General features: G+C 44.4%; 1 protein-coding gene across 2 annotated transcripts; it reads left to right on the forward strand.

The window, feature by feature from the left end:
* The first annotated feature begins 15 nt into the window (after window positions 1-15).
* Window positions 16-27,888, forward strand: ECHDC1 (ethylmalonyl-CoA decarboxylase 1). Of its 2 annotated transcripts, none has more exons than XM_077289417.1 (6): window positions 16-196; window positions 4,643-4,858; window positions 8,488-8,630; window positions 8,757-8,809; window positions 18,444-18,524; window positions 27,238-27,888. In XM_077289417.1, the coding sequence occupies exons 2-6, from the start codon at window positions 4,645-4,647 to the stop codon at window positions 27,638-27,640; spliced, it is 894 nt and encodes a 297-aa protein (XP_077145532.1). In that variant the 5' UTR covers window positions 16-196; window positions 4,643-4,644; the 3' UTR covers window positions 27,641-27,888. The 2 variants fall into 2 exon arrangements, with proteins under 2 accessions (XP_077145532.1, XP_077145531.1); XM_077289416.1 differs by having other exon boundaries at window positions 68-183; window positions 27,238-27,885.

The raw sequence follows: 27,888 nt of genomic DNA on the forward strand, positions 1-27,888 counted from the left end.
GTTACAGCACAGTGCAGAGGAGTACAGCAGCCATTGTCTTGTGCTCGTCATTCCCCCTCCCAAGACTGCTCACATGACTGTGACATCATGGAAGGTCCTGTCTCCCACACAGTCAGGTTGTGTTATGTTCCAAGGACTTGGTGGACGCCGGCAAGACCCTGCTAATCCATCTATTAGCCGTGGGTGAGTGTGTGAGGTAATGACAGCCGGGCTTGTTAGTATTGTAATGGTGACGTTGTCCTGCACAAAACCAGCCGCCATACCGCTCCGTCAGCGGAGAAATACAATAAGCTCTCAGAATAAAGCCATGAAAAAAGAATGATTTTTTCTATAGTTTTTACTGTTTTACATAGGAAAACAACATAAATGAGGTATCGCTGTGATCGTACTGACCCAAAGACTAAAGCTGCCTTATTGATTTTACCACACGCGGAACGGCATAAAAAACACTAAAAAAAACCAATTCCTGAATTCCTGGTGTTTGTTCATTCTGCCTCAGTATAGAAAGCGATCCAAAAATGTGATGTGCCCAAAATTGGTGCCGATAAAATATCAACTCGTCCCACAAAAAAAAAGCCCTCACTCGACTCTGACAGCCGAAATATGGAAAAAATTATAGCTCAAAATATTCTAATGCAAACATTTTTTGCAATAAAAAGCGTTTTTTAGTGTGTGACCGCAGGCAAACGTAAAAACCCGATATAAATCTGGTAACGCTGTAATCGGAGAATAAAGTCGCCATATTACATATACTGCACGTGGAACGGCATAAAAAATAAATAAAACCATTTCACATGCTGTTAATTTTTTCATTCTGCCTCCCAAAGATCGCTGTAAAGGCCCCGTCTCACATAGCGAGATCGCTGCTGAGTCACAAGTTTTGTGACGCAACAGCGACCTCAGTAGCGATCTCGCTATGTGTGACACGTACCAGCGACCAGGCCCCTGCTGCGAGATCGCTGGTCGTGTCGGAATGGCCTGGACCTTTTTTTGGTCGTTGAGGCCCCGCTGACATCGCTGAATCGGTGTGTGTGACACCGATCCAGCGATGTCTTCACTGGTAACCAGGGTAAACATCGGATTACTAAGCGCAGGGCCGCGCTTAGTAACCCGATGTTTACCCTGGTTACCAGCGTAAATGTGAAAAAAAAAAAACAATACATACTCGCCTTCTGATGTCCGTCAGGTCCCTTGCCGTCTGCTTCCTGCTCTCACTGACTGCCGGCCGTACAGTGAGAAGTGAGAGCACAGCAGTGACGTCACCGCTGCGCTCTGCTCTCACTGTACGGCGGCTCAGTCAGAGCAGGAAGCAGACGGCCAGGGACCTGACGGACACCGAAAGGCGAGTATGTAGTGTTTGTTTTTTTTGGTAACCAGGGTAAACATCGGGTTACTAAGCGCGGCCCTGCGCTTAGTAACCCGATGTTTACCCTGGTTACCCGGGTGCTGCAGGGGGACTTCGGCATCGTTGAAGACAGTTTAAACGATGCCGAAGTCGTTCCCCTGATCGTTGGTCGCTGGAGAGAGCTGTCTGTGTGACAGCTCCCCAGCGACCACACAGCGACTTACCAACGATCACGGCCAGGTCGTATCGCTGGTCGTGATCGTTGGTAAATCGCTTAGTGAGACGGGGCCTTAAGGCTCAGCGCACATTTATCCCGTGCTCTGCGCTGAGCGCTTACACCGGGGTTTCCATGTAAATCTCTGAAATACTTGATTCAGACAGAACGCCCGGCGGAAAATTCCCTATAATGAGGCAGATGGAGGCACTGTGGACGCCATAGGACCTGTGATCTGGCGGTGTCCGTTTTTTTAAGTGTGTAAAAGCGCAGTCAGCCACAGTTTTGTGCACCTCTGAAAAGAAGGACAACGCTGAACAGGGGCCAGACAGAGTCCAGCATAACTCTGCTGCCTCATTATAGTGAGTGCCTCCCTCGGGGGGTTCCATCTGAATGACGTTATTCGGAGATTTAGGGCTCTTTTCCATTTGCGAGAAACACTTCCGTGTCTCGCATGTGAAAACCAAGCACCGGCACTCCAGAGCGGAGCGTGCGGCCGCATGGCAACACATGGAGCTGCACGCTCCGCTCCCAAGTGCCGGCGCCACAGCTTGGTTTTCACATGCGAGACACGGACGTGTTTCTCGCAAATGGAAAAGAGCCCTTAGATGGAAATCCTGATCTGTGTTCAGCGTAGAGCGTCAGAGAAATGTGATCATAAATGTTATGTAAAATGTTCCACGTCCACACTCAGATCTGTGGTCTGTTAGCCCAAATATAAGGAGCCTCCACGTTACTGGTAGAACAACGGCTTTGGAAAAGCGTTCATGCTCCTCGGCCTCCAAAAGAAATCCAGCAAATTCTGCGCTCCCAAATCCAAATGCCCCCTCCCTTCTCTGCCCCACTTTGTGCCTAAACCACTTTTAGAGCCCACGTTTGGCATGTCTGTAGTGATGAGAGCCCGCTAAGGCTACTTTCACACTAGCGTCGGTACGGGCCCGTCGCAGTGCGTCAGGCCAACGTACCGACGCATGCTGTGAAATAAAAGCACAAAGGGGGCAGCGAGTGCAGTTTTACAACGCATCCGCTGCCCATTGTGAGTTCCGGGGAGGGGGGGGGGCGGAGTTTTGGCCGTGCATGCGCGGTCAGAAATGGCGGACACGACGCACAAAAAAACGTTACATATAACTTTTTTTGTGCCGACTGTCCACCAAAACACGACGCATCCGTCGCACGACGGATGCAACATGTGGCTATACGTCGCAATGCGTCGCTACTGCAAGCCTATGGAGAAAAAATGCATCCTGCGGGCAACTTTGCAGGATGTGTTTTTTTTCCAAAACGACGCATTGCAACGTACAGCAAGCGACGCTAGTGTGAAAGTAGCCTTAGTTTACAGCTACATGTCTCCAGAACCACGAGCTGGGCATAATGTACTGGTCACTACAGTTGCAGTTTGCAATTTTCACTCTGCAACATCCCCTGCTGCCTGTTCCTGGAAACCATCCATGACTTCAAAATCATCACTACACCTGTAGATAGATTCCTAGAAATGTGCAATTTCCAAAATGGGGTCACTTGAAAGGGGATCCTGCTCTTCTGGCACTCTGTATGTGGATTCCGCAAACTGTTCTATGATAATTTTGTGTAGTGAAAACACAATCTCAGAATCACTGTGACCTGTTGCAGCGTTCCAGAGTTATTATCTCATAAGCTGACACTGGTCAGAATTGTAATGTGGCCTGATCAGGAAGGTGAAAACAGGCTCGGGAGTGAAAGGGGTTAAGGTTCAAGATCTTGGCCTTAGGACGCCTTATTTTAACATAGAAATGTCAACAATATTCAGATTAATGTTAAATATTTTTTTGACAGGTGAAGTTGTTCGACCTGTCACCCCCACTTGGAACCCAACTTTAGGCCTTGTTAGGCTTAATGCTGAGCTGCTGTCAGTCAGTGCGGTGACTGAAACTGTGCCGGCGCCACACTGAAAGAGTGAAGCTCACACCCCATGGCAATGGGCTCTCATTGCGGGCGCCAGTGTCAGAACATTATTAACCTGCCGATTAACCCTATATCTGCAGGTTCATAGTATTATTTTACATGACAGGTTCCCTTTAAGGGTTTATTTGCAATGATATTTTATTTGTATAGTATTTCTTTTTTCTATTCCTGGAAAAACCATGGAAATGTGAAAGTAGCCTAACTCGATTCTGCGCCGCCTGCCTGTCTGTCACTTTGCCTCTATTCAGTCAGCGATCCCACCCATACACCAAGTGCTTAGTTTTATAGATCAGTGACATGGCTGAACTATGATGTGGTGCTACCAGATTGGCCCTCTTCCAATCCGACTCTGTCATAAAAGGGTTGTAGAGGACAAACGTCTCCTTTCTTCTGGGACATCACCCAGTTGGTAAGATTTCTATCTAGTGTTGCTGATTGACTAGGGATGTTCAGTGTTATGTGCAGTTCTCTGGAACTTAGTGAGGTATCTACCTACACCACCTAGCCTTCGCTATGTATTGTAAAAATATCTTTCATTAAGGGGTTGTCCAGGCTTGGGACAAACGGCTGCAGTCACTTGTTGAATCATGACAGTGTGCTCACTGCACTGACTCCCTTTGATTCCCCCTGCAATTGGTAATTTATATACTTGCAGTCACATGCCCACTAGACTCATTCAGCTTGTCTCAATATTAGTGAATTGAGGGAAGCAAGATGAGTCTTGATGGCACATGATGACTGTAAGTTTGAAAATCATCTACATCTGGTCATTTGACCGCTCAGTCGTATTAAGAATATTGGAGAATCAAATCATGACAGTGTGCTCTCTGCACGGTATCACAATTTGGCAATCTGCAGATAAGATCTGTATTTCATTTAGATAAGGAAGGAAGGTCTATATACCAATGAGTATTATACAAGTAATGAAAATCATGAAACATAACAAAAATTCCGATACAAAATGCGCTAATAAAAAAAAACTCCGTAAAAATGTTTTACATAATTGGTATTGCCACATTATTAATGTTTAGTGCCTAAGCAACCCAGGGTTAATGTTTTTTACTTAAAAATGACACATGACTTCCATTATGTAGGTACCTTTCCATTTTTGAGCAATAAATCTTCCATGTCGTTATTTCTAGACATGGCACTTCCCATGTTCAGATATGTGATGAAGAGAAGAGAAGCGAGATGGTGTCTGTACAGGAGTCTATATAATAGCAGCCATGGCTTTAATGAAGCTGAAATAAAGAAGAAGTTGGCCCAGTACTCAGGAGGGTCTGTTCTGCTCCGTAAAGGAGAAGACGGAATAGCAGAACTGTGCATGAATAATCCATCCCGGAAGAATGCAATTACAGGTATATTTATCCACATCAACCTCAGTAACTTGTCAGTGATTGCAATGAGAAATAAACATGATGCTTTAATCAATTTTCAGAAATATGCATGTGTCTGTACTGTATGTTCTATGTAGTCTTTGTCTATCCCCTTATCTATTTACACTATATGGACATAACTATTTGGACCCCTACAGGACCTTTTATGGCCTCCCTGTCTAAAGGCTGAGTCACACATAACGATACCGTTAACGATATCGTTGCAACGTCACGCTTTTGGTGACGTAGCCAACGATCCCGCTAACGATCTCGTTATGTGTGACAGCGACCAACGATCAGGCCCCTGCTGGGAGATCGTTGGTCGATGGGAATGATCAGGACCTTTTTTTGGTTGCTGATCACCCGCTGTCATCGCTGGATCGGCGTGTGACGCCGATCCAGCGATGTGTTCACTTGTAACCAGGGTAAATATCGGGTTACTAAGCGCAGGGCCGCGCTTAGCCCGATATTTACCCTGGTTACCATTGTAAAAGTAAAAAAAAAAACAGTACATACTCACATTCTGATGTCTGTCACGTCCCCCGGCGTCCACAGGGTTAAAACTGCTTTCGGCAAGAGCGCTGCTAATATGCACGCGCTGCTGCCAAGAGCTTCCCTGCACTGACTGTGTCAGCGCCGGCCGTAAAGCAGAGCACAGCGGTGACGTCACCGCTGTTACTGCCGGCGCTGACACATTCAGTGCACGCCGGTGGACGCCGGCGGGGGACGTGACAGACATCAGAATGTGAGTATGTAGTGTTTTGTTTTGTTTTTTTTTTACTTTTACAATGGTAACCAGGGTAAATATCGGGTTACTAAGCGCGGCCCTGCACTTAGTAACCCGATGTTTACCCTGGTTACCCGGGTGCTGCAGGGGGACTTCGGCATCGTTGAAGACAGTTTAAACGATGCCGAAGTCGTTCCCCTGATTGTTGGTCGCTGGGGAGAGCTGACTGTGTGACAGCTCCCCAGCGACCACACAACGACTTACCAACGATCACGGCCAGGTCGTATCGCTGGTCGTGATCGTTGGTAAGTCGTTTAGTGTAACGGTACCTACCATAGTCCGTACCTACAACTAGGTGTAACGGACACAGGAGCCACCTTCCAATGCAGGGGTTCCCCTTTACAAAGAAAATATCCCACATTTCTTACATTCTGTTCCCCTGATAAATCTCCCCTATGGGAGAGGAAACGTGTAGGGAAGTGTACATGGTTATGGTGGGTACAATATACTAGCCTGACTTGGCAACTGCCCTTGTCAGGGCAGGAGCAATACAGGGGCACGACTGGGTAGTACAGATACTGTTCCCCCTTCCTCTTGATATATATGGATGCTCCTGTGAAGTAACCAACATATTTGGTGAGATAAAACCATTTTTTTATTGAGCACTGGTTACATGAGCACTGTTTTTGCACTTTATCACCTTTGTCTTGTATTATCCATTTGAACTTTTAGATTTATACCATTAAAGGTTATGTTTTAATATTTGAAAGATGTTCTCCTAGCTAGTTTGGATATTTACAATTAGAGGACTTTTAGGGGTATCATAGTGGATACACTCTTTTTTGGCTTATTTTTTGTACGTTTAGTGTAACGATACCTTAAATCCATAGACATTAACCTCTTCACCCCCTTCAAATGCTTCTGTAAACGATTGACAAAGTTGATTTAACAGGTTAACAGCTGTGGCTGTTAAAGGCATGCGGTATCTGATTAAATCAGCCGTCATGTGTGGGAAGGGATGCGGGCTTAGCGTATGAGCCCGCATCAAAGGTAGGAACATGACTTTTGAGGTACATATACGTCAAAGATTATAAAAGGATTAATATGGAGTTTGTTCTCCCTTTGAAACAGCTTCCCCTCTTCTGGAAACGCTTTTTACAAGATTTTGGAGTGTGGCTGTGGGAATTTTTGCCCATTCATCCACAAGAAGATTTGTGAGGTCAGACACTGATGTTTGATGAGAGGGCCGAGTTTGCAATCTCTGTTCTTGTTCATCCCATAGGTGTTGGATGTGGTTGAGATTAGGCCTCCCTGTGGACTAGTCATGTTTTTCCACACCAAACTCACCCAACCATGGACCTTGCTTTGTGCACTAGGGCACAGTCATGCTGTACCTGGAAAGGGGCTTCTTCAAACTGTTCCCACAAAGATGGACGCGTACAATGATCCAAAATATCTTGGAATGTGGAAGAATTAAGATTTCTCTTCACTGGAACTAGGCCAATCACTTAGAAACAGTCCCATAGTATTATCCCTCCTCCACCAAAGTTTACAATTAGCACAGTGCAGTCAGGCAGGTAACGTTCTGCTGACATTTGTCAAATCCAGATCCGGCCATCAGATAGATAAGTGTGACTTATCACTCCACTTGTGTTGACTGCTCCAGAAGTGTATGCTTTACACCACTCCAGCCATTGCATTGCGTTGTGCTTGGTGATGTAAGGCTTGCATGCATTTGCTCCTCCATGACTTTCATTCCATGAAGGTCCCAATGCTGAGGTTAATGACAGAGGAGGTTTGGAGCCTCAACACTCGGTGACCTTGCTCATTAATTTTACAAGGTCTGACACTTTTCAATATTAATATTCACAATTGATCGTGAAATATTTAGCAGGGAAAAATGTACAAACTGATTGTTACAGCAGTGTCACCCTATTACAGCTGTTCTTTCACAAATGTAGTAAAGGCAGACTGCCTGGTTAGAGGCTGGATTTATATACCTGTGGTAATGGGACTGAATGACAAACCTGAATTCAATGTTGTTGCCCAGTGCATTGAACTGGCTGTTGTCTCCTATAGCATCAATTTCCAGATCCCCCTAGTGGAAGCTCTGAAAGAAGAAGCACCTAGTCCTTTGTCCTTGCATGTTCCTAGTGCATAAAGTACATAAAGTAATCCACAATAGGCTTCTTGTATGTAGCTTCTTCCCAGCAAATGGCAGAAATGTATGGATGGCGAGTATATCTGGAAGGGTGATTGGAGGCCTTGCTGTGACATCTGAGAGGGGTCTGGTCAGAGTCCTGCTGAAACTATGGGGAAGGAGTTAGGGCTGAGGGAATCCTTCTGTGACTACTGGGCAAATGTAGGGGACTTTTGGGAAAGTGTGGGGGAGGCTGCTGACTGGGGTTACAAGGGTAACAGAGAGGGGCTCCTGTGACTTCTGCAGACTCTGGCCCTGCTTTGACCACTGACAGCTCTAACAGCACAGAATAAGGGACACAAGGTTTTTTTTTACTAGATGCTTAGAAAACCACTATAACTGACCTTCAATGTGCCATAGCTAGAAATTGTGCTGTATATTTAGATTTATGTATATTTTTCACATTAGTATTTTTGTACAGTCTTGTTGGAGTGCCTACAGGGCATAGAATCGTAGACTGTTAGAGTTGGAAGGGACCTCCTGGGTCATTGTGTCCAACCCCCTGCTCAAAGCAGGATTCACTAAATCATCCCAGACAGGTGTCTGTGTCCAGCCTCTGTTTGAAGACTTCCATTGGAGGAGAACTCACCAACTCTTGTGGCAGCCTGTTCCACCCATTGGTCACCATCACTGTCAGAATGGATGTATTGGAATAATCTAGTAACCTGTTTCTCTGTATCTCAGGAACAATGATGTTAGAATTGGAGGAACGGATTAGTGATCTGGAAAGCTGGAGTGAAGGGAAAGCGCTCGTCCTTTATGGTGCGGAGGACACATTCTGTTCTGGTGCAGACTTGAGTGCCGTTAATGCCATGTCGAGCCCCAAGGTAATGTCTGTACTAATAAACTGTCTTTGAGAAGTTATTGTTAGTGCTCATTTATTTAACTAGAATACTCATTCTTTTAGTAGCCTCAGTTATTTTCATAACCATAATGATTTTCTGTATCAACAGGATGGGCTGATGATGTGTATGTTCATGCAGAAGACACTGACAAGGCTGCAGAGGTACTTTCTTCCTTGCATTAGTCTCATCTTAGTAGAATTGTCATAATGTGCACATCTATGGTGATGAGGCATATACATGTCTTGCCTTTTGCCAAATCAGTCTTGAGCCATGTGCACACTATGAAGGGGGTCTGTCAGCATTTCTGACCTTGCACACTGCTAACATTGCTATAAAGATGAAGGTGAGAGCACTGAAGATTGCAATCTATGTTTTAACGCATCCAATGCTGCAATCTCAGATACCGTGGAGGCGATGTCTGAATGTGTAGCGCCCTGGTCACTCTGCACGCTGAATGTTCACTGGCCACACGCCTCTGCTCTAGAAGATCGCATTAGCATTTAATAAGGAGACCTTTAGAGCCATCACTCAGAGCAGCCATCACTCAGAGCAGCATGGATGGGCTCATGATTCCTAGGACATGCAACCTGCATGACCATTACCCCAAGAATATATATCTTGCTCCCGCCAGTCTTCCGTATACCACTGCTGACACACTCCCTTTAAGTAAGGTTCCTTTAGAGGGTTAATCCAGCACTGAGGTATATTGTAAGGAAAGCCCTATAGCTTAGTGGCTCTCAGCCAGTCAGCACCACTGAAAGCTACGTTCTAAATGAGAATTCCCTACACAGTAGTCGTAATGAGTAATCATTGTTTTAATTATTATTTCATAAATCATTAGTACACATGAAAATAAGAAACTTTGCAATATATCAGAGAAATCTGTTACTCTTTTCCTGGGTCGAGCTTTCAGTTTCAGTATGGTACACAGCCATTACACAGTACACATCAGGAGCACATTTATAAGTTGTTTTTTTTTTAACCCCTTCACGATGTGCGCCGTACATGTTATCCCGCCCATGTCACATGATCGCGGGTCGTCAATGGGTTCGCATGACAACCCAGGGTTTGCAGGAGACTCCTGTGGTTGTCATACCCAGATAGCTATGAGTGCCACCCAGCAGCTGGCGCTCAAAGCAAGAGAGCATTTCTGCTACACAGAAATGATGACCACTCTGGGGAAATCTCAAGCGCACAGTTCATGCTAGACAGCCCAGGAATTTACAGGAACTGGAGGCTTTCTGCAAAGAAGAGTGTCCAGCTTTACCATCTGGGAAAATAAAGAACCTCATCCACAACTATAATAATAATAATAATTTTTATTGATATAGTGCCAACATATTCCACAGCGCTTTACAAATTATAGAGGGGACTTGTACAGACAATAGACTTTACAGCATAACAGAAATCACAGTTCAAAATAGATACCAGGAGGAATGAGGGCCCTGCTCGCAAGCTTACAAACTATGAGGAAAAGGGGGGACACGAGAGGTGGATGGTAACAATTGATTTGTTGTTCGGACCAACCATAGTGTAAGGCTCAAGTGTTCATGTAAAGCTGCATGAACCAGTTAACTGCCTAAGTATGTAGCAGTACAGACACAGAGTGCTATTAACTGCATAAAGTGTATGAGAACATGATGCGAGGAACCTGATTATGTTTTTTTTTTTTTTTTAATGGGCCACACAGGGATAGTTAGGTTAATGCGTTGAGGCGGTAGGCCAGTCTGAACAAATAAGTTTTTAGGGCACGCTTAAAACTGTGGGGATTGGGGATTAATCATATTAACCTAGGTAGTGCATTCCAAAGAATCGGCGCAGCACGTGTAAAGTCTTGGAGACGGAAGTGGGAGGTTCTGATTATTGAGGATGCTAACCTGAGGTCATTAGCGGAGCGGAGGGCACGGGTAGGGTGGTAGACTGAGACCAGAGAGGAGATGTAGGGTGGTGCTGAGCCATGGAGTGCTTTGTGGATGAGGGCAGGGCTGCCATCAGGAATTTCAGGGCCCCATACTGGCAAAATTTTTGGGGCCCCCTTGAGACTCCGCCCAGGCTCCACCTCCACCCATCGAACCTTCCACAATCCCACTGCCCACTCTTGGAAAAACTCCACTTCTGCATCCCATCCTCACCAATCACACATTATGAGTTCCCATCGAATACCATATCACATACATAGCCAACAGCTTTTGTTTTAGCCAAAAGATTTTTTTTCATCCACCACCACAAGGCAGACTCTTTTGGGATGGTAATACTCTACTCTAACCTCTTAAAAATTTCTTTAAATATCCAATATTGTTTTAGCTCCATTTTTTAGTTTTCTTCAAGGGAATGAGTCACATACATTTTTTTAAATGACCAATAACACCATATACAAGAGACAAATACCGTCACGCCATGACAAGTCCATATATATTACCATCACATAGTGACCGAATAATACCACATCAAGGGACAAATACCATCACACCATAATCAGACAAAATATTACCACCATATAGTGAACAGATAATAATGACGAACTGAAAGGATCTGCCATATAGTGTATGTCTGAATGTTCCACTGTTGAACAGAAAAAATTGGGACCCAGCGGTGTCTTCCAGAAAAGGAACGGTGACAAAGCATATGCCACTCTCCATTCATTTCCATAGGAACTCCAAAAATTTCTGAATGACCCAGGTGGGACCTTTATGTATGTAACATACTGTAGATGATATATCCCATCAATATGCCATAAATATCCCTGATGGGACAGGGAACTTTCTAATTACATGGTCAAGATATGCAGACATACACCTGTACTTTAGTCAGAGATAAGTATACGCTAATATAACCTTATACCCCCATAAAGTGGCCATATTGTGCTCAGGTAACAGGTCTGTGCAGTCAGCAGAGGATTATTACGCTCTGACTTTATAAGTCTACAGCACTGATCAGACCATTCTTGGGAGAAGTAACAAGTAGTGATGAGCGAGTGTACTCGTTGCTCGGGTTTTCCAGAGCATGCTCGGGTGGTCTCCGAGTATTTGTGACTGCTCGGAGATTTAGTTTTCCTTGCGGCAGCTGAATGATTTGCGGCTACTAGACAGCTTGATTACATGTGGGGATTCCCTAGCAACGAGGCAACCCCCACATGTACTCGGGCTGGCTAGAAGCTGTAAATCATGCAGTTGAGTCAACAAAAACTAAATCTCCGAACACTAAAAAATACTCGGACACCACCCGAGCGTGCTCTGGCAAACACGAGCAACGAGTATACTCGCTCATCACTAGTAACAAGGACCTTTCTGCCGTCTTCACTTGTCTTTGATAGAGGATACTTGGACACCATTATGGAGGGTTTTTTTTGCATTTTGTCGTTCCTCTGTTATTTCTCCTGAAAATCTATGAATAAACTGACAAATGGCTGATCCCATTCATCTGTGTCCCTATCCAGTCTAATCTTGGCTGATCACTGCTGACAGTATCAGACTGTATGTCCCATCTTATTTAGGAGGGGAATGGTGACCCCTAGATGTCAGTTAGGCCTGGGGTACAGATTTTGCAATGTGACTGATTGATTTAACCCATCAAGTGACAGTTGCAGTTCTAAGAATTGCACGGCATGCAGTAAATTGCTTTGTACAGCAGCTGTTGCCCTATAGGTAACATCAGGTTGTGTCTGCTTAGGCCAGGCGCTGTACGCACATTTTCAGGAGTAGCAATAGAGGAACTCCACAACAAAGGGTCCACAGGCTTTATATATTACAGGGGTTGTCCACCACTAGGACAACCCCTTCTTGATGTTAATGTTTGGCACCAATAAAATAATAAAGTCTATACTCACCTCCCGTGCTGGCGCCGTTCCCGCAGTGTCAGCAGTCGCTCTCCACGGGGCTCTCATGCAGTGTTGTGTCACACATGTAATAGTTTGTGAAAATATAAAAAGAGACTTCAGCGACCATATAAAACTGACATGATAATCAGCGCGGACCCTGACCACACTCATCTCTACACCTACATATAGTGAAATATATGCTGTTTTACTGCGTGGACTATTGCGTCCATTATATAACGACCATAATGATAAATATGAAAATGCAGAAATACTTGATCCCACCCATGCTCTGAAGATGTTCACACACTGCTTTTTTTTAAGCCAGTTTTCTGCTATAAAAAAATGGAGTGTTGGCAGGAAAAATGCTGCGCACATTGTGTGCATTTTTGATGCATTCATTTAAAAAGGTAAAAGAAATGCAGCAAAAACACTGGAAGAATTGACACGCTGCATTTTTTTCAAAAGAATGCACAACACAAGAAAAAATATTTTGCAGCTACTGTAAAATGCTCACTTATATATACTTACAGTATACCGGTCTACTCACGCATTATAGGTGAGGTGTGTTATTACAGATAAGACTCTTTGAGGGAGATAATTCATGAACATACAACACATGCATTGTGTGCTGGCATTAGGGTACGTGTCCACGTTCAGTATTACATCCGGATTAGCTGCGGATTGAACGCCGCGTACAACTGCAGCGTTCAACCCGCAGCGTCCAGATGTTGCAGCATAGTGGAGGGGATTTTAGGAAATCCCGTCTCCACTATGCGTGCGAACACGCATCCGGCAGCCCTGCGATTCCGGACATGCAGCGCGTCTTTATAGAATGCAGCATGCGCTCCATCTCCGCAAGGTACATCACAGGGCCCTATGTATGGGGTGCGGAGATTCTGGATGTGTGCAATGAACACATTTGGAATCACTGTGTGCACAGAAGGGAGCGGGTTTTCCGCTCCGTCCAAAGCGCCAGCAATCCGGCCCATGGACACATACCCTTAGGGTACAGAGCGCGGCGCTCATCTGCAGACATGGCCACTCTACACTGATAGCACTATATACATACATACATATACATATAATATATATATATATATATATATATATATATATATATATATATATATATATATATATATATATATATATATATATATACACACACACACTGTACACTATACATTCCCTACACTGTATACTGCAGATACACTATTACATATACAAGGATCATCTCCAGTATATCCATAGACACTTATTTACAAACAAGAAAATACATATACTGCACACTATATATTACATACACTATATACACACATACTATCTTACTCACACTATTATATATACTTACCTATCCTGCAGGGCCTTCACCACCTGCCCCATCATCCCAGGACAGCAGACAGCCAATAGGACGAGCCCCCACTACAGCAGAAGACTATGATGGCTGTTTCCTCTTCCAGTACAGACACTTGGTCACCCCCTCCCCCTCCTCTGGTCCTGACTGCAGCAAGTGATATGAGTACATGGAGACTTCCTACACAGCAGTTTCCTAACCAGTACTGGAGTTATGGAGGGACAGTTTAGTGTAGTGTAGCACAGTGCAGTGCTGGCAGCTTGATCCCACAGGAATAGTGGGGCCCCGAGGTCCCTCCTGCAGCCCAGTGAGAAGCTCTAGTTCTGGAGCCACTAGGAGGCAGCATCACAGAATTGCTTACCTTTTCTGGCTCCTCCAACCTCTTCCTGCAGAGCTCCGGTCAGTGCTGCTGTCATGTTCAGAACTTCAGGAGTAGGTGAGGGTGAGAGAAGATGGAGGCGGCACCGAGATTTGCACTGTGCACACACACAGCGCAAGAGCCGAGGACCTTGTGCATCGCGTCTTCTGCAGTGAGTGCGTCCACATCAGACAGGAGCGATGCAGTCTGCCACTGGAAAGTGCCTCCCCTGTCCCTGTGGCCCGATTATCTGGAGGAAACCAGTGGGGCCCGAAGTGTGTGAGACATGGTGCAAGCGTGTCTCAGTCAGTCCGGGCCCTCCCTCTTTGCCTCTCCTCACCGGGCCCCTTACACATGTAAGGGTAGTACTGCCCTGATGGCGGCCCTGGATGAGGGTAGTAGTTTTGTACTGGATTCTGGAGTGGATGGGTAGCCAGTGTAATGACTGGCACAAGGTAGAAGCATCGGTGTAACGGTTGGTGAGGAATATGATCCTGGCTGCAGCATTCAGGACAGATTGGAGCGGGGAGAGTTTAGTAAGAGGGAGGCCGATTAGTAGAGAGTTACAATAGTCCAGACGAGAATGAAAAAGTGAAACAGTAAGAGTTTTTGCAGAGTCGAAAGTAAGAAAAGGGCGAATTCTAGAAATGTCTTTGAGATGCAGATAAGAAGAGCGAGCCAGTGATCGGATGTGGGGGGTGAATGAAAGCTCGGAATCAAGGATGACCCCAAGGCAGCGGGCATGTTGCTTTGGAGTAATGGTGGAACCACACATGGAGATGGCAATGTCAGGCAAAGGTAGGTTAGTAGAGGGAGAGAACACGAGGAGTTCAGTTTTTGACAGGTTCAGTTTCAGATAGAGGGAGGACATGATGTTAGAGACAGCGGTAAGACAATCACTGGTGTTTTCTAAAAAGGTCGGTGTGATAACAGCAGAAGAGGTGTATAATTGGGTGTCGTCAGCATAGAGATGGTACAGGAAACCAAATCTACTGATTGTTTGTCCAATAGGGGCAGTATACAAATAGAAGAGGAGGGGGCCTAGGACTGATCCTTGAGGAACCCCAACAGTAAGGGGAAGGTGAGAGGAGGAGGAACCAGCAAAATATACAGTGAAGGATCGGTCAGAGAGATAGGAGAACCAGGAGAGAACGGTGTCCTTGAGGCCGATGGAGCGGAGCATAGTGAGGAGGAGCTGATGATCCGCAGTATCAAATGCTGCGGAGAGATCCAAGAGAATTAGCATGGAGTAATGACCATTAGATTTAGCTGTTAGTAGGTCATTAGAGACTTTAGTGAGGGCAGTTTCAGTAGAGTGTAAAGAGCGGAAGCCAGATTGAAGAGGGTTGAGAAGAGAGTTATCTGAGAGATAGCGGGTAAGACGGGAGTGGACCAGGCATTCCAGGAGTTTGGAGATGAAGGGAAGGTTAGAGACAGGTCTATAATTAGCGGCACAGTTTTGGTCGAGGGAGGATTTTTTAAGTAATGGATGTATGATGGCATGCTTAAATGAGGAGGGAAAAATACCGGAAGTGAGAGAAAGGTTGAATATTTTTGTTAGGTGAGAGGTGACAGCCGGGGAAAGGGATTGGAGGAGGTATGAAGGGAATGGGGTCACTGGTGCAAGTGGTCGGGCGAGAAGATGCAAGGAGCCTGATTACTTCTTCTTCTGTAACTGGTTCAAAGGCAGAGAGTGAACTAGATGCAGTGGGGGAGGGAGGACAGTGCATGGTATGAAGAGATTGGGAGATGATTTCCTGTCGAATGTGGTGAATTTTTTCTTTGAAGTAATTGGCCAGATCGTCAGCGCGGAGATCCGTGGTTGGGGCCTGCTCTCTTGGGTTGAGTAGGGACTGGAAAGTGTCAAAGAGACGTTTAGGGTTATTTGACAGTGAGGTGATGAGGGTGTTGAAATAGGTTCGTTTGGAGAGGTGAAGGGCAGAGTTGTATGTTTTAACAATGAACTTATAATGGATGAAATCTTCGGGTAGATTAGATTTTCTCCACAGAAGTTCGGCGCACCTGGAGCACCAGGTGGAAACTTGTTTGCAGCGTGTGCCACGGTTGTCGCCGTCTGTGCTGAGTTGTTCTATGTATAGGAGGTGCAGCTTCATCCAGGGCACTTTGCAGGGTTTCATTGTAATGCTTCAGAGCAGAATCAGGACATGAGATGGAGGAGATTGGGGCCAATGAGGACTGCAAGTTCTTCATAAGTTTCTGGGTGTTAATGGCCTGTATGTTTCTATAAGTGTGGAAAGTGGGGGTGACCTGAGCGGGATGGCAGTTCTTGATAGAGAATGAAAGAAGGTTATGGTCAGAGGGGAGTTTGTGAAATCGTCCACTGAGCAAAGCTGGGAGAAGACCAAGTCAAGAGAGTTTCCATCTTCATGCGTTGGAGAGTTAGTATGCTGCGAGAGGCCGAAAGAGGAGGTTAGAGATAAAAGGTGAGAAGCAGATGGGGAGAGGGGAGAAGCAATGGGGATGTTGAAATCACCCATGATAAGGGTGGGGGTGTCACAGGAGAGAAAGTGTGGAAGCCAGGTGGCAAAGTGATCCAGGAACTGATGAGAGGGGCCGGGAGGACGATACACCACCGCTACTCGCATGGAGAAGGGGACGTAGAGTCTGACAGCATGGACCTCAAAGGAAGGGAATACAAGTGAGGGTACTTGGGGGATAACTTGGAAGGTACATTTGGGTGAAAGGAGCAGACCAACGCCTCCACCTGTTCTGTTGTCTGATCTTGGGGTATGAGAAAAGTGTAGTCCACCATATGAAAGAGCAGCAGCAGCGGTGGTGTCTGACTGCTGGATCCAGGTTTCAGTAAGAGCCAGGAGATTGAGAGAGTTAGAAATGAAAAACTCATGACTGAAGGAGAGTTTATTACACACAGAGCGAGAATTCCAAAGGGCACAATTGAAAGAGACAGAAGGCATGCGTGGAATATTAATAAGGTTAGAGGGGTTTCTGGGTGTAGCAATTGGGAGGCTTGACTGGTTATAACATGGGGGGCCGGGGTTTGGAGAGATGTCTCCAGCAACTAGGAGAAGGAGGATAGAAAGAGTGAGCAGATGGTTAAGTGATTTGTGAGAGCGTCTCTTGTGTTGGATGGTGGGACTGAATGGATCTGTACTGTTAAGCAATGTGAACAGAGCATGAGTGCTATACATAGGAGAGGCAAGAACAGAGGGGCCGATATGGATGGAGTGTAAAGAGTTTATGCAAGGGCGGTGAATGTGAGTGAATGCAGCAGCCAGGATATAGATTATACAAATACATATGGTGAGTATTTGTTCTGTTCCAAATGAATAGGGAATAGGTTTAGATTGTCTTACCTGTCTCCTGCCCTGTCTAACTGCCATGTTATAACTGCCGAGTACTTAGAAAAAAAGTTCTTTGATTAAATGTACACGAATAATAGTGCTCGAATGCATCCCCAAAGTATGTCTACATTTATAGAAGGCTAGCTCTTAGATCTCTCTTTTTTTTTTCCCTCTCATTACCAATCAATCTAACTCAGTTGAGACAGCAGGACACAATAAATGTAGTGATCAGATAAACAAATGTCCAGGTCTACATGGATCATAAACCGCTTTGAAACAGTTATGTGATCTCTCTGCATGAGGACAAGCAGAAGTGAGTTAAATATCTATAAACACAAACAATTGCATAATAAGATGACTAACAAATATAGATATATGCAGGATTCAATGCCGAAGATAGAATGACTCAGATACCATTCAGGCTGCTTGCTGTCAGTGAGTGGAGCAATAGACATGCAGGATATTTCAGTTCAGAGAATGAATGATAAGTTTCACAAAAGACTACAAGCTGTCATTGATGTTAGAGGGGGCAATACACGGTATTAATAAATGGGGTATGTGAACTTTTGATCAGGGTCATTTGGATGTTTTTGTGTTGTCATTATGATTTAAAAAGAGAAAACACAGTAGTTTGACAATAAATGGCTTCACCCAACCACTAACCATGAGTGGAGAAAAAGTTTTCGTGTTATCATTCGTATTCTCTGAAAAAATGACAAGAAACCAAAAATTCTGCCGGGGTATGTAAACTTTTGAGCACAACTGTGTAAATACCGTGCGTGTAGAATTTCCAGTGTACACTTTCTTATGTAAAAGTGAGTGGACATATTTTCTTATGACATAAACTCGCATAGGAAAAAAAGTTCTGCATCCCTACTTGTGAGTAATCTGAGCTCAGATGCAAAGTGTCTCACATATTTATAGAATGATTATTGCATTTCAGGTTGCCAATCATTAGTGTAGCCTTAGTTCAAGGAAAAGCAATTGGGGGAGGAGCGGAGATGAGTACAGCATGTGATTTCAGGTATGTTCATCCTAAAGCTATATATTGCTCTATTTACTGTGTTGGTGCGAATCAATTTGCATGACCCGGTCCACTGGCCACAACACTGGTCTTTGGAAGGGAATGACATCCGCCGTTGCTCTTTTGTCATAGCCGATGGATTGGGAAATACAGAATAATTTGCTCCAACTCTGCTATTTACGCCATAACTAAAAGCAAAGAACCCTTCTTTAGACTTGTATATGTTGTGATTACTATTGTAAGGATAGTTTCTTTCAATTGCCATAAACGCTGTTAACCTGTAGATATGGGGTTAATCTGCAGGTTAATGGTATCCTGCCAGCAGCCTCCAGCTTTCAGTCATAGAGGTGCTGCCTATGCAGCTGCAGTCTCCGATCAATATACCATGAGGGGCTGCTGTAGCCACGCCCCAGTACTGACTGACAGCCAGCTCAGCAGTGCCTCACAGCTTCAGAATGCTATTACCCTTCAGATTAACCCCATATCTGCAGGGTAATAGCATTTGTATTTAATGCTTACTTGTCCTTTCATATAAAACCTGTAGATAGACATAGTCTTGCTGCCTTCTTTCAACACAAGGTAAAGCCGCTTTTGGTGCGCAAAAAGGTCTAGTATATCCATAAACTGTCCCAATTTGCATGATTTGTAACTTGCCATCCATTCTTTTTGAACAGATGGTTCCTGTTTATCAATATTCTATCAGCACTACAGGTGCTGGATTAACTATCTCTCACTTTCCAACTTATATTGCACATGCTATTGTTCAGTGGCTGGTCCACCCAAAATTGCAAACCCACCTCTCTGTTATGCCGGCATGCAACGTGATTTCCAAATTGCCTATTTAGTTCATATAATCCTGAATCTTAATGATATGATTTGTTGCCAGTCACCTATAAGTGAAGCTTTGTTTTTTCTTGATTGTGCCTGCCCAAATAACGTTCTATTTGTTCTTCGTAGTGTATTTTCGTCAAGGCAGCCAATACATGAGCCATTATACATTGACACCAAGAGTTAATTTTGGTTAATGGAGCAAAAAGTGTGTCAAAATCATCAGGCGCTCAGATAATTATGCACTCATGCTCATGAGCCTGAAATTGATTTGCCCTGCTTCTTTCAATGTCATTTAAGCTATATAATGGTGTGTGAGTTAGTATTTTATCATTCACAAGGGTAGAACCAGTTTACCTTAGAAGGTACAATATTATTTCCCATTATTTTTCATATGAAATGGGGCTAAGAACATTTTTTCATACCTTGCTTGTTTGGTCGAGTTAGGAAATGTATACACATTGCCACTGAATAATCAATTCAGCACATCTCCCTTGTGGCGTGCGCCACTCCAGAAACGCTACTCCAGGCAGTCACTGTCCCGCCCATAGTTCTTAACAGCTCATTTACATATAGATAAAACATGGATATCTCTGGAATAAGACATCGGATCACAGATAACAAGGTCTCCTTATATTCAGCTTCCTATGACCTACATGCCCATATAGACGGCTTAAAAGGGTTGATCTCACTGACACATGCCCTTTAACTCATTTTACAGTCAGCAATAGAAAGATGAAAGCACAAGGTTATAGAAGGCAAGCCATGCAAAATGTTTAATGAATCCCAATTGTTTCCCTCTTTGGACCTCATGTGGATAGAACACCTTGTTGCACTACTACTTTAAATTTAGGAATCACCTTTGCACTACTGCAAATACTTTTTCTTCATACAATACGGTGAAGGAAATAAGTATTTGATCCCTTGCTGATTTTGTAAGTTTGCCCACTGACAAAGACATGAACAGTCTACAATTTTAAGGGTAGATTTTAAGTGCAGGTAACGAGTTGATTAGGCGCGTCTAACTGGTCTGCAGGAGTCAGAACTCTTAATGGCTGGTAGGGGGATCAAATACTTATTTCTCACTGCAAATTGCAAATAAATTTATATAATTTATACAATGTGATTTTCTGGATTTTATTTTTGATATTCTATATCTCAGTGTTAAAATTAACCTACCCTTAAAATTATAGACTGTTCATGTCTTTGTCAGTGGGCAAACTTACAAAATCAGCAAGGGATCAAATACTTATTTCCCCCACTGTATAACCTTTTTGCGCTTATTTAGTCAGTGGAATAAATCCTCAATGCACATAATTTTTCCCGCTCCTGGTAAACCAATATGGTGCTTATATGAGTTTGTTGGATAGTAATTCTCCTTAATCTATTGAGGTGCTCTCTAGCCATTAGCGACTCCTCTTCATGAAAATCTGGCGTTCTAGTCACAGTACTTCATGACATCATCTTGTTTTTCGGTCACAGCACAGGCAAACGTTCATCCAATGCATTTTGAAAGAGAAATACTCTTTGTTTTGGAAAATAAAAACACCAAAACAAAAATCATTTAAGGCTAGTTTCACATTAGCGTTCGAATCCGCAACGTTTAATCCACATCCGCAAGTGCAGGAAAAAACGCATGGAAACGCGTACAAACGTGGCGTTTTTAAGATGCATGCGGAAACGCATGTGGTTAAAAAAACACCGCGTTTGCACGCTTTTCTATGCGTTTTTTCCTGCGTTTGCGTTTTTGGTGCGCATGGTGACAAATTTTACAGGAGAAAAATCGAGATAACCAGAAACCACCAATGGGACTACAGAGGGCGTGTATTATGGGATCTCTATATATAGACCCTTGAACAGCTGAAATCTTCAGATTTTGCTCCTGCATGCTGTGTCAGAATGGATCTTCGCATGGAGAGCTTTTATTTCAACCTGGATTTAAGCATCAAGCTGTTTCTTGCCTGTGCGTTTGCTTGGGAGCAAGACAGAAATCGCGAAAAATGGAGAAGGAGACATCGTAGGCGTTTTTGGAGGCACCCCATTATCAAACTACGTGAGAGCCGTGGAGCCTATCACCCGCTGTATGGCGAGCTTAATGCCAACCTGGAGAAATTCCATGAATATACAAGGATGTCGCAAGACTCGTTCCGGGATTTGCTTGCTCGTGTCCAAGGAGCCATACGGAGACAGGACACCCAGCTCCGTAGAGCGATTCCACCAGAGGAACGTCTGCTGGTTACATTAAGGTACGTTCCAAATCTAAACCAATGACAGTCCAAATTTTGGGTGTTCTGACATGTATTTTTTGTGTATTTTCCTTTCTGTCTTTAGCGTAACCACAACATAAATAGAATAGATTGTAATTTTTTGGGGGTTTGTTTTTCTTACAGATTTCTGGCAACCGGAGAGAGTTTATCATCCCTCTACTTCCAATACCAGCTTGGAATATCCACCCTGTCCGGAATAGTTGCAGACACCTGCCGGGCTTTGTGGAATGTATTCCGGGAACAGTTTATACCCTACCCACCTTGGACATGTGGCTTGAAATTGCGGAAAAATTCTGGAATGTGTGTGATTTCTCAAACTGTTTGGGAGCAGTGGATGGAAAGCACATTCGCATTATCAAACCAGCCAGAACAGGATCGGAGTACTTCAATTACAAAAAATATTTTTCTGTTGTGCTCATGGCAATAGCTGATGCGGATTGTCGCTTCATCGCCGTGGACATTGGAGCTTTTGGCCGTGGCAACGATTCCCAGACTTTTAAGAACTCTGATATGGGCTGCCGTGTGTATGGCAAAAATTTTAATTTTCCACGGCCACAACCGCTCCCCAACACTCAAGGTCCACCTATGCCGTTTGTTATGGTTGGGGATGAGGCCTTTCAGATGTGTGAAAACCTACTGAAGCCATATTCCAGTTGGGACTTGAACCACACTAGAAGGATCTTTAACTACAGACTGACCAGGGCCCGAAGAACAGTAGAGTGTACCTTTGGCATTCTGGTCTCTAAATGGCGCATTCTTGCATCAGCCATTAATCTAAAAATGGAGACAGTCGACGAGGTGGTCAAAGCCTGTGTGGTTCTGCACAATTATATAATGGCAAATGAGCAACCCAACATTGAACTGGATGAACCAGTTGCACACCCACTGCCCGATTACCAGCATCACCCGCTGCGGTCAACTGCTGAAGTTGGTCACATGCGGGACCAATTTGCTGCCTTTTTTGATTCTGATATTGGACGTGTGTCATGGCAGGACAATGTTGTGTAAATGTCCTGTTGTAGTTTTATCTGTACAAGTAATTTTCTTAAATGTTAATAATATTTCTCATTAATAAACTTTATTTTTGGTTGTGTTGACCGTGTCTCCTATGTATTTCCTCTACAAACCAAGGCTGTCCTAAAACTGGCAGTATTTGGTCGGTATTTAATATCAGTATTTGTAATCCAAAACCAGGAGTGGGTGATAAAGGCAGAGGTGCTAATTACTATGTTAATATCATAATTTACCTATAATTGGTCCACTCCTTGTTTTGGCTTACAAATACTGATATAAAACACTGACCACATACTGCTAGTGTGATGGCAGCCATGTTGCTTTAGTGGTAAGCTTGTTGACGTCATTGCGTCCTGATTCTGTTCTGCAGTATCCATTGGACACAGACTGAAGAGACAATGACTGTCACACTAAAGAGATTTATACTCATCAAGTCAGGTGTCATAAATAATGAATTCATGATGCACATATAACAGCCTCATGAATTCACTATTTCTGACACCTGTGCAGGTGAGAAAAGATATGCCGTGTATGACCACCATCGTCCCTTCACTTTGTGTGGAATAGATTACGTACACAGAAGAGAAAATGGAGGTTATACAAGGCAGTTCTCTACTCACCAGTTCAGATGTACTAACTAATGAGTTTTTTGACACCTGAACTGTTGAGTATAGTTCTGCATTGTATTTCCGCCATTTTCTCTTCAGACTGCTACACTAGTCACAGACTAAGCAGAAGGAAGAGATTATGGAGATAATACATTAATTAATTTTTTTGCCCACCTCATATCTCTATACTAAAGACACACAAAGCTGCAGTCTTTTATTTGCTAACTACTGGAGATATGATGTGGCCAAAATATAAAGTGTGTGGCGAAGTTTCCTGTTTGGCGCACGGTGTGTGTTGCCGGCGGCGAAAGACACAATAAACCAAACATAATTGGGCCAAAAAAAATAGTTTTTATTTTTTTACAATAAAAATATTTATTTAACTGCGCCGGCTTGGGGTAGAGTGATGTAAACGGGGGTGTGTGAAGCACTGAGGCCTGGCTAACCGTGGATGACGCAGAGGTGGCAGGAGAAGGGGCAATGAAACTAGTAGGGTCTGGTAGTTCGGGGATGGGGCTTGACACACGAGAGGCTTGAGACGCACTGGAAGGGTGAGACAAACCTGACATTACAGACACACTGGGAAGTGAGGGGGGAGGAATACTAAGAGTCCGCTGTTTTTTTTTTTTTTTTTTTGTGATTGCCGGGTTCTGGGAAGCCTCGGTGGGCTCATATGTCATGGCATGGTCGTGGTGGGTGACCTGTCAGGGTCCGGCTGCACTGTGTCAGAGTCCATAGTGCTCGTAGAGCGTGCAGCCATGCCAGAGTCCATAGTGCTCGTAGAGTGTGCAGCCATGCCAGAGTCCATAGTGCTCATAGAGCGTGCAGCCATGCCAGAGTCCATAGTGCTCGTAGAGCGTGCAGCCATGCCAGAGTCCATAGTGCTCGTAGAGCGTGCAGCCATGCCAGAGTCCATAGTGCTCGTAGAGCGTGCAGCCATGCCAGAGTCCATAGCGCTCGTAGAGCGGAAGGCCATGCCAGGGCCCTGCTGCATCGTGGTGGTGGCGGTACAGAAGGCCATGCCAGGGTCTTGCTGCATCGTGGTGGTGGTGGTACGGAAGGCCATGCCAGGGTCCTGCTGCATCGTGGTGGTGGCGGTACGGAAGGTCATGCCTGGGTCCTGCTGCATCGTGGTGGTGGCGGTACGGAAGGCTATGCCAGGGTTCTGCTGCATTGTGGTGGTGGTGGCGGTACGGAAGGCCATGCCAGGGTCCTGCTGCATCGTGGTGGTGGTGGCGGTACGGAAGGCCATGCCAGGGTCCTGCTGCATCGTGGTGTCAGTGGAGGAGGTCCAAGCAGGAGCAGCGGTTGTCATGGTGGTGGCGGTGGGATGTCCAACAGGACTTGTCATGGTGGTGGTGCTGTACTGGTGTCCGGCACTGCTAGGAATAGAGGTGGCCGTGCAGTGGTATGCAGCAGAGGTCAGCATTGAGGTTAATCGTGACAGTGAAGGCACAGGTGGATATGCCGCCACTGTCTGCTGAAAATACCGACTCTGCTGCATAGCCTGCACGTAAGCAGCATTGCAGGCCTGCATGACACTCAGCTGGAGATCAGGAGTAAGGTGTTCCAACATGCCCTGCTCAATTTGGTTAAAAGAATGATGTGCTGGCCTCTGGAGGTCGGCTTTTACTTGGTCAAGGCTTTTGGTGACCTCCTGGATACGTGTATTCATGTGGCTAAGTGAAACATCCATTCGGTCACCCAAAGCCTTGAGTCCTTCGTGAAAAACCGAGCTCAAGTGCAAAAACTCGGGCATGAGGGACCTGTCCGATGCCCTCTGCCGCTGCCGGGAGGAGCCCCCCAAAAAAGGAGCAGTGGCAGAGGACTGGGAAAGGGGAACACCTGATGGACCAGCTTGCTGGTGTCCAGTTAGTGTGGCAGGCACACTTGCTGCAGCGCTGCGGGATGGCTGGGATGGGTCCATGGCTTTCTGATGAAGGACCGCTCCAGAACCTGGGCCAACAGTAGTGCTCCATGTGCTGTGAAAAAAGAAAATGAATACCAAAAATTAACCAGACGCAAAATCCTGTGGAATAGAAATATACAGATTATGGCAATACAATACAACCTAATGCAAGGGAAAAATACTTACGTTGGTATTTGTATTTTCTGATCCTTGCTCCTGAACCACTGGGAACACGGCTCTCTTGACGCAGGTCCTTGTTGAAGCGGTCCTTCATCAAACGCCAGCGTGTTTTCACTTTGGCCACTGTTAAAAAAAAAACATTATGGTCAGAAAAAGGACTTTTGGCCGTGCTCACACAACTGTGTGTGATGAGAAAAACTCCTGAGAGTTTCTTTCATCACACACAGTTGTGTGAGCACGGCCAAGGTCTCTGCTGCTTCACACTGCATTGCAATACTTACCAAAAGCATTTCGGACCCGATTCGGGCCGTTGTCCCAGCCATCCCACATTGCTATGGCCACCTCATTCCATAGGCGCCGGATCGTCACGTTGTTTGAGTGCAGTGGATCCCGGGTGTCCCACAACGGGACTCGCTCCTGGACCAGGGAGATGAGGAGGTCATTTTCTATGAGGTCTTCATCCCGTTTTGGAACCTAAAACATAAATGAAGACATTAAATGTTGCATACATTAACATAAAGAAAAGAACGAAAACAGAGGCTGAGAAATGGCATGAATAAGGAAAGTCAAGATAAAAAAGGAGTCCAGAAGAAAAATGTAAAGAAAGAGGAAAGTAAAGAAAGGAAGATTCAAGAATACTAAAGTGAGGATACAGTAAACAGTCAGCCTTGTATACGTACACGCTGCCGCCTTGCCACCCGACCGTGACTCCGCTGCTCCTGCCCAGTCTCTGCCGCAGTAGAAGAAGAGCTCTAAAAAAATGAAAAACAAAAATTGTCATATGTGTAGATGTGACAGTGAATACTTACCAATCTGAGGAGGCAAGTACTCACCTCACTGACATGTTCTACTTCAGAAGGCCCAGGACGTTGCTCCTCATCAGAAGAAGAAGACATTCTGATGCATGCAGAAAGAAAGTAATGGCAGAAATTAGGACTTGTAGAGACAGAAAATAGAAAATAAAGGTATTGGCTAGGATATACTCACATTGTTCAGAGGCTTGTTTGCTCCAAGGTGCTGTGGGCTGTCTGCTCTGCTTGGCTGTCTGCTGGGTAGTGACCTGCAAATGTCCACTCCCTCCCTTTATCACCTTGTATGTGGGGGGTGGCTTATCAGTGTCTAGACATGTTTTTCTCTTGTGGAACGCATGCGTTCACGAACGCAAGCAAACGCATGTGCTTGTGAACGCATGCGTTCATATAGACAGCAATGCTTTTTTTTGGCGCATTCCTTGCGCAATCGACCGCATACGGTTCCAGGCGGCAAATTGACGCCTCTAAAAATTACTACATGTTGCATTTCCGCTACAAGCTGCAGACGACGAAACGACGCATGTATCGTCAAACGCGGCAAAACGCGAACGATCGCAGACGCATGCGTCTCTAATGTTAAAGATAGGAATACACAACGCATGCGGATATTTGCAGAGGAAACGCTGCGGACACAACCGCAAATGTGAAACCGGCCTAAGTGTCACCTTATTTTGGGAGCTATAATTTTTAGATTTTTATGTTAACAAAGCTCCATAGTGGCATATTTTTGGCAGAGCAAGTTATACTTTTGGGTAATATCGTTATGGGACCATATAGTTTTGACCATATTTAATAAAAAGTAATAATTTTTTAGAGGCAAGATGAGCAAAAAACAGCTGTTCTGTCATTTTAGTATTTTTTTTAAGCTAAATGCTGATAAAGTTATAGTATGGGTTTCTACGGATGCAGTGATCTTGATTATGAATATATTTTATGTTCCTTTACTTTGAGCACAGTATAATCTCTTTTTAAAATAAATAATGCACTTTTGGCATTAATATATTTAATATATTGAGCTACAACTTTATTTATTTTTTGTTGATGAGGTGTGTGAGGCCAATAAAGAATTTTTGTTTTGTATTTTCCATTTTGCAGGTTGATGACTGAAGGGAGTGAAATACAATTTGTCCATAAGCATATGGGAATAATTCCAGGCTGGGGAGGAGCATCAAGATTAATTCAGCTTGTTGGAAGTAGACAAGCCCTTAAATTATTAAGTGGTGCTCTGAGGATTCACCCTGAATATGCTATAAGCATTGGACTGGCTGATGACATATTATCTTCTACTGCAGACAGAGCGTTGGAAGAAGCCCAGACATGGATACGGCCATATACTAAAGGACCAGCCAATGTAATAAGAGCAATTAAAAGCCTAGTTGTCTCTGGCAGAGAACACTTTCTTGAGGATGCACTGAGGAAGGAAAAAGACATATTTGGTACATTGTGGGGTGGACCCGTTCATTTACAGGCATTGTCAAAAGTATTCAAACCCAATTAATGCACAAAGTCCAGCATAGAGTGCAGTTACAATCCACCGTGTACTGCACATATTTCCTATCAAGTGCAAATATTTATACTTCATTTTGTGATAAAATCATTTTGCTTTTTGGATGAATTAACATTTTTCTAATACAAAAATTATTGACATAATATGACCTAAATATATATGTGTAAAACGCTTAAAAGATTATTTATAAATAAACTTGCAATAAATGGATCAAGTTATTTGGACATTTCCCCCACAGG

Source organism: Ranitomeya variabilis, chromosome 2 (genome assembly GCF_051348905.1).
Source record: "Ranitomeya variabilis isolate aRanVar5 chromosome 2, aRanVar5.hap1, whole genome shotgun sequence".
Classification (NCBI taxonomy): Eukaryota; Metazoa; Chordata; class Amphibia; order Anura; family Dendrobatidae; genus Ranitomeya; species Ranitomeya variabilis.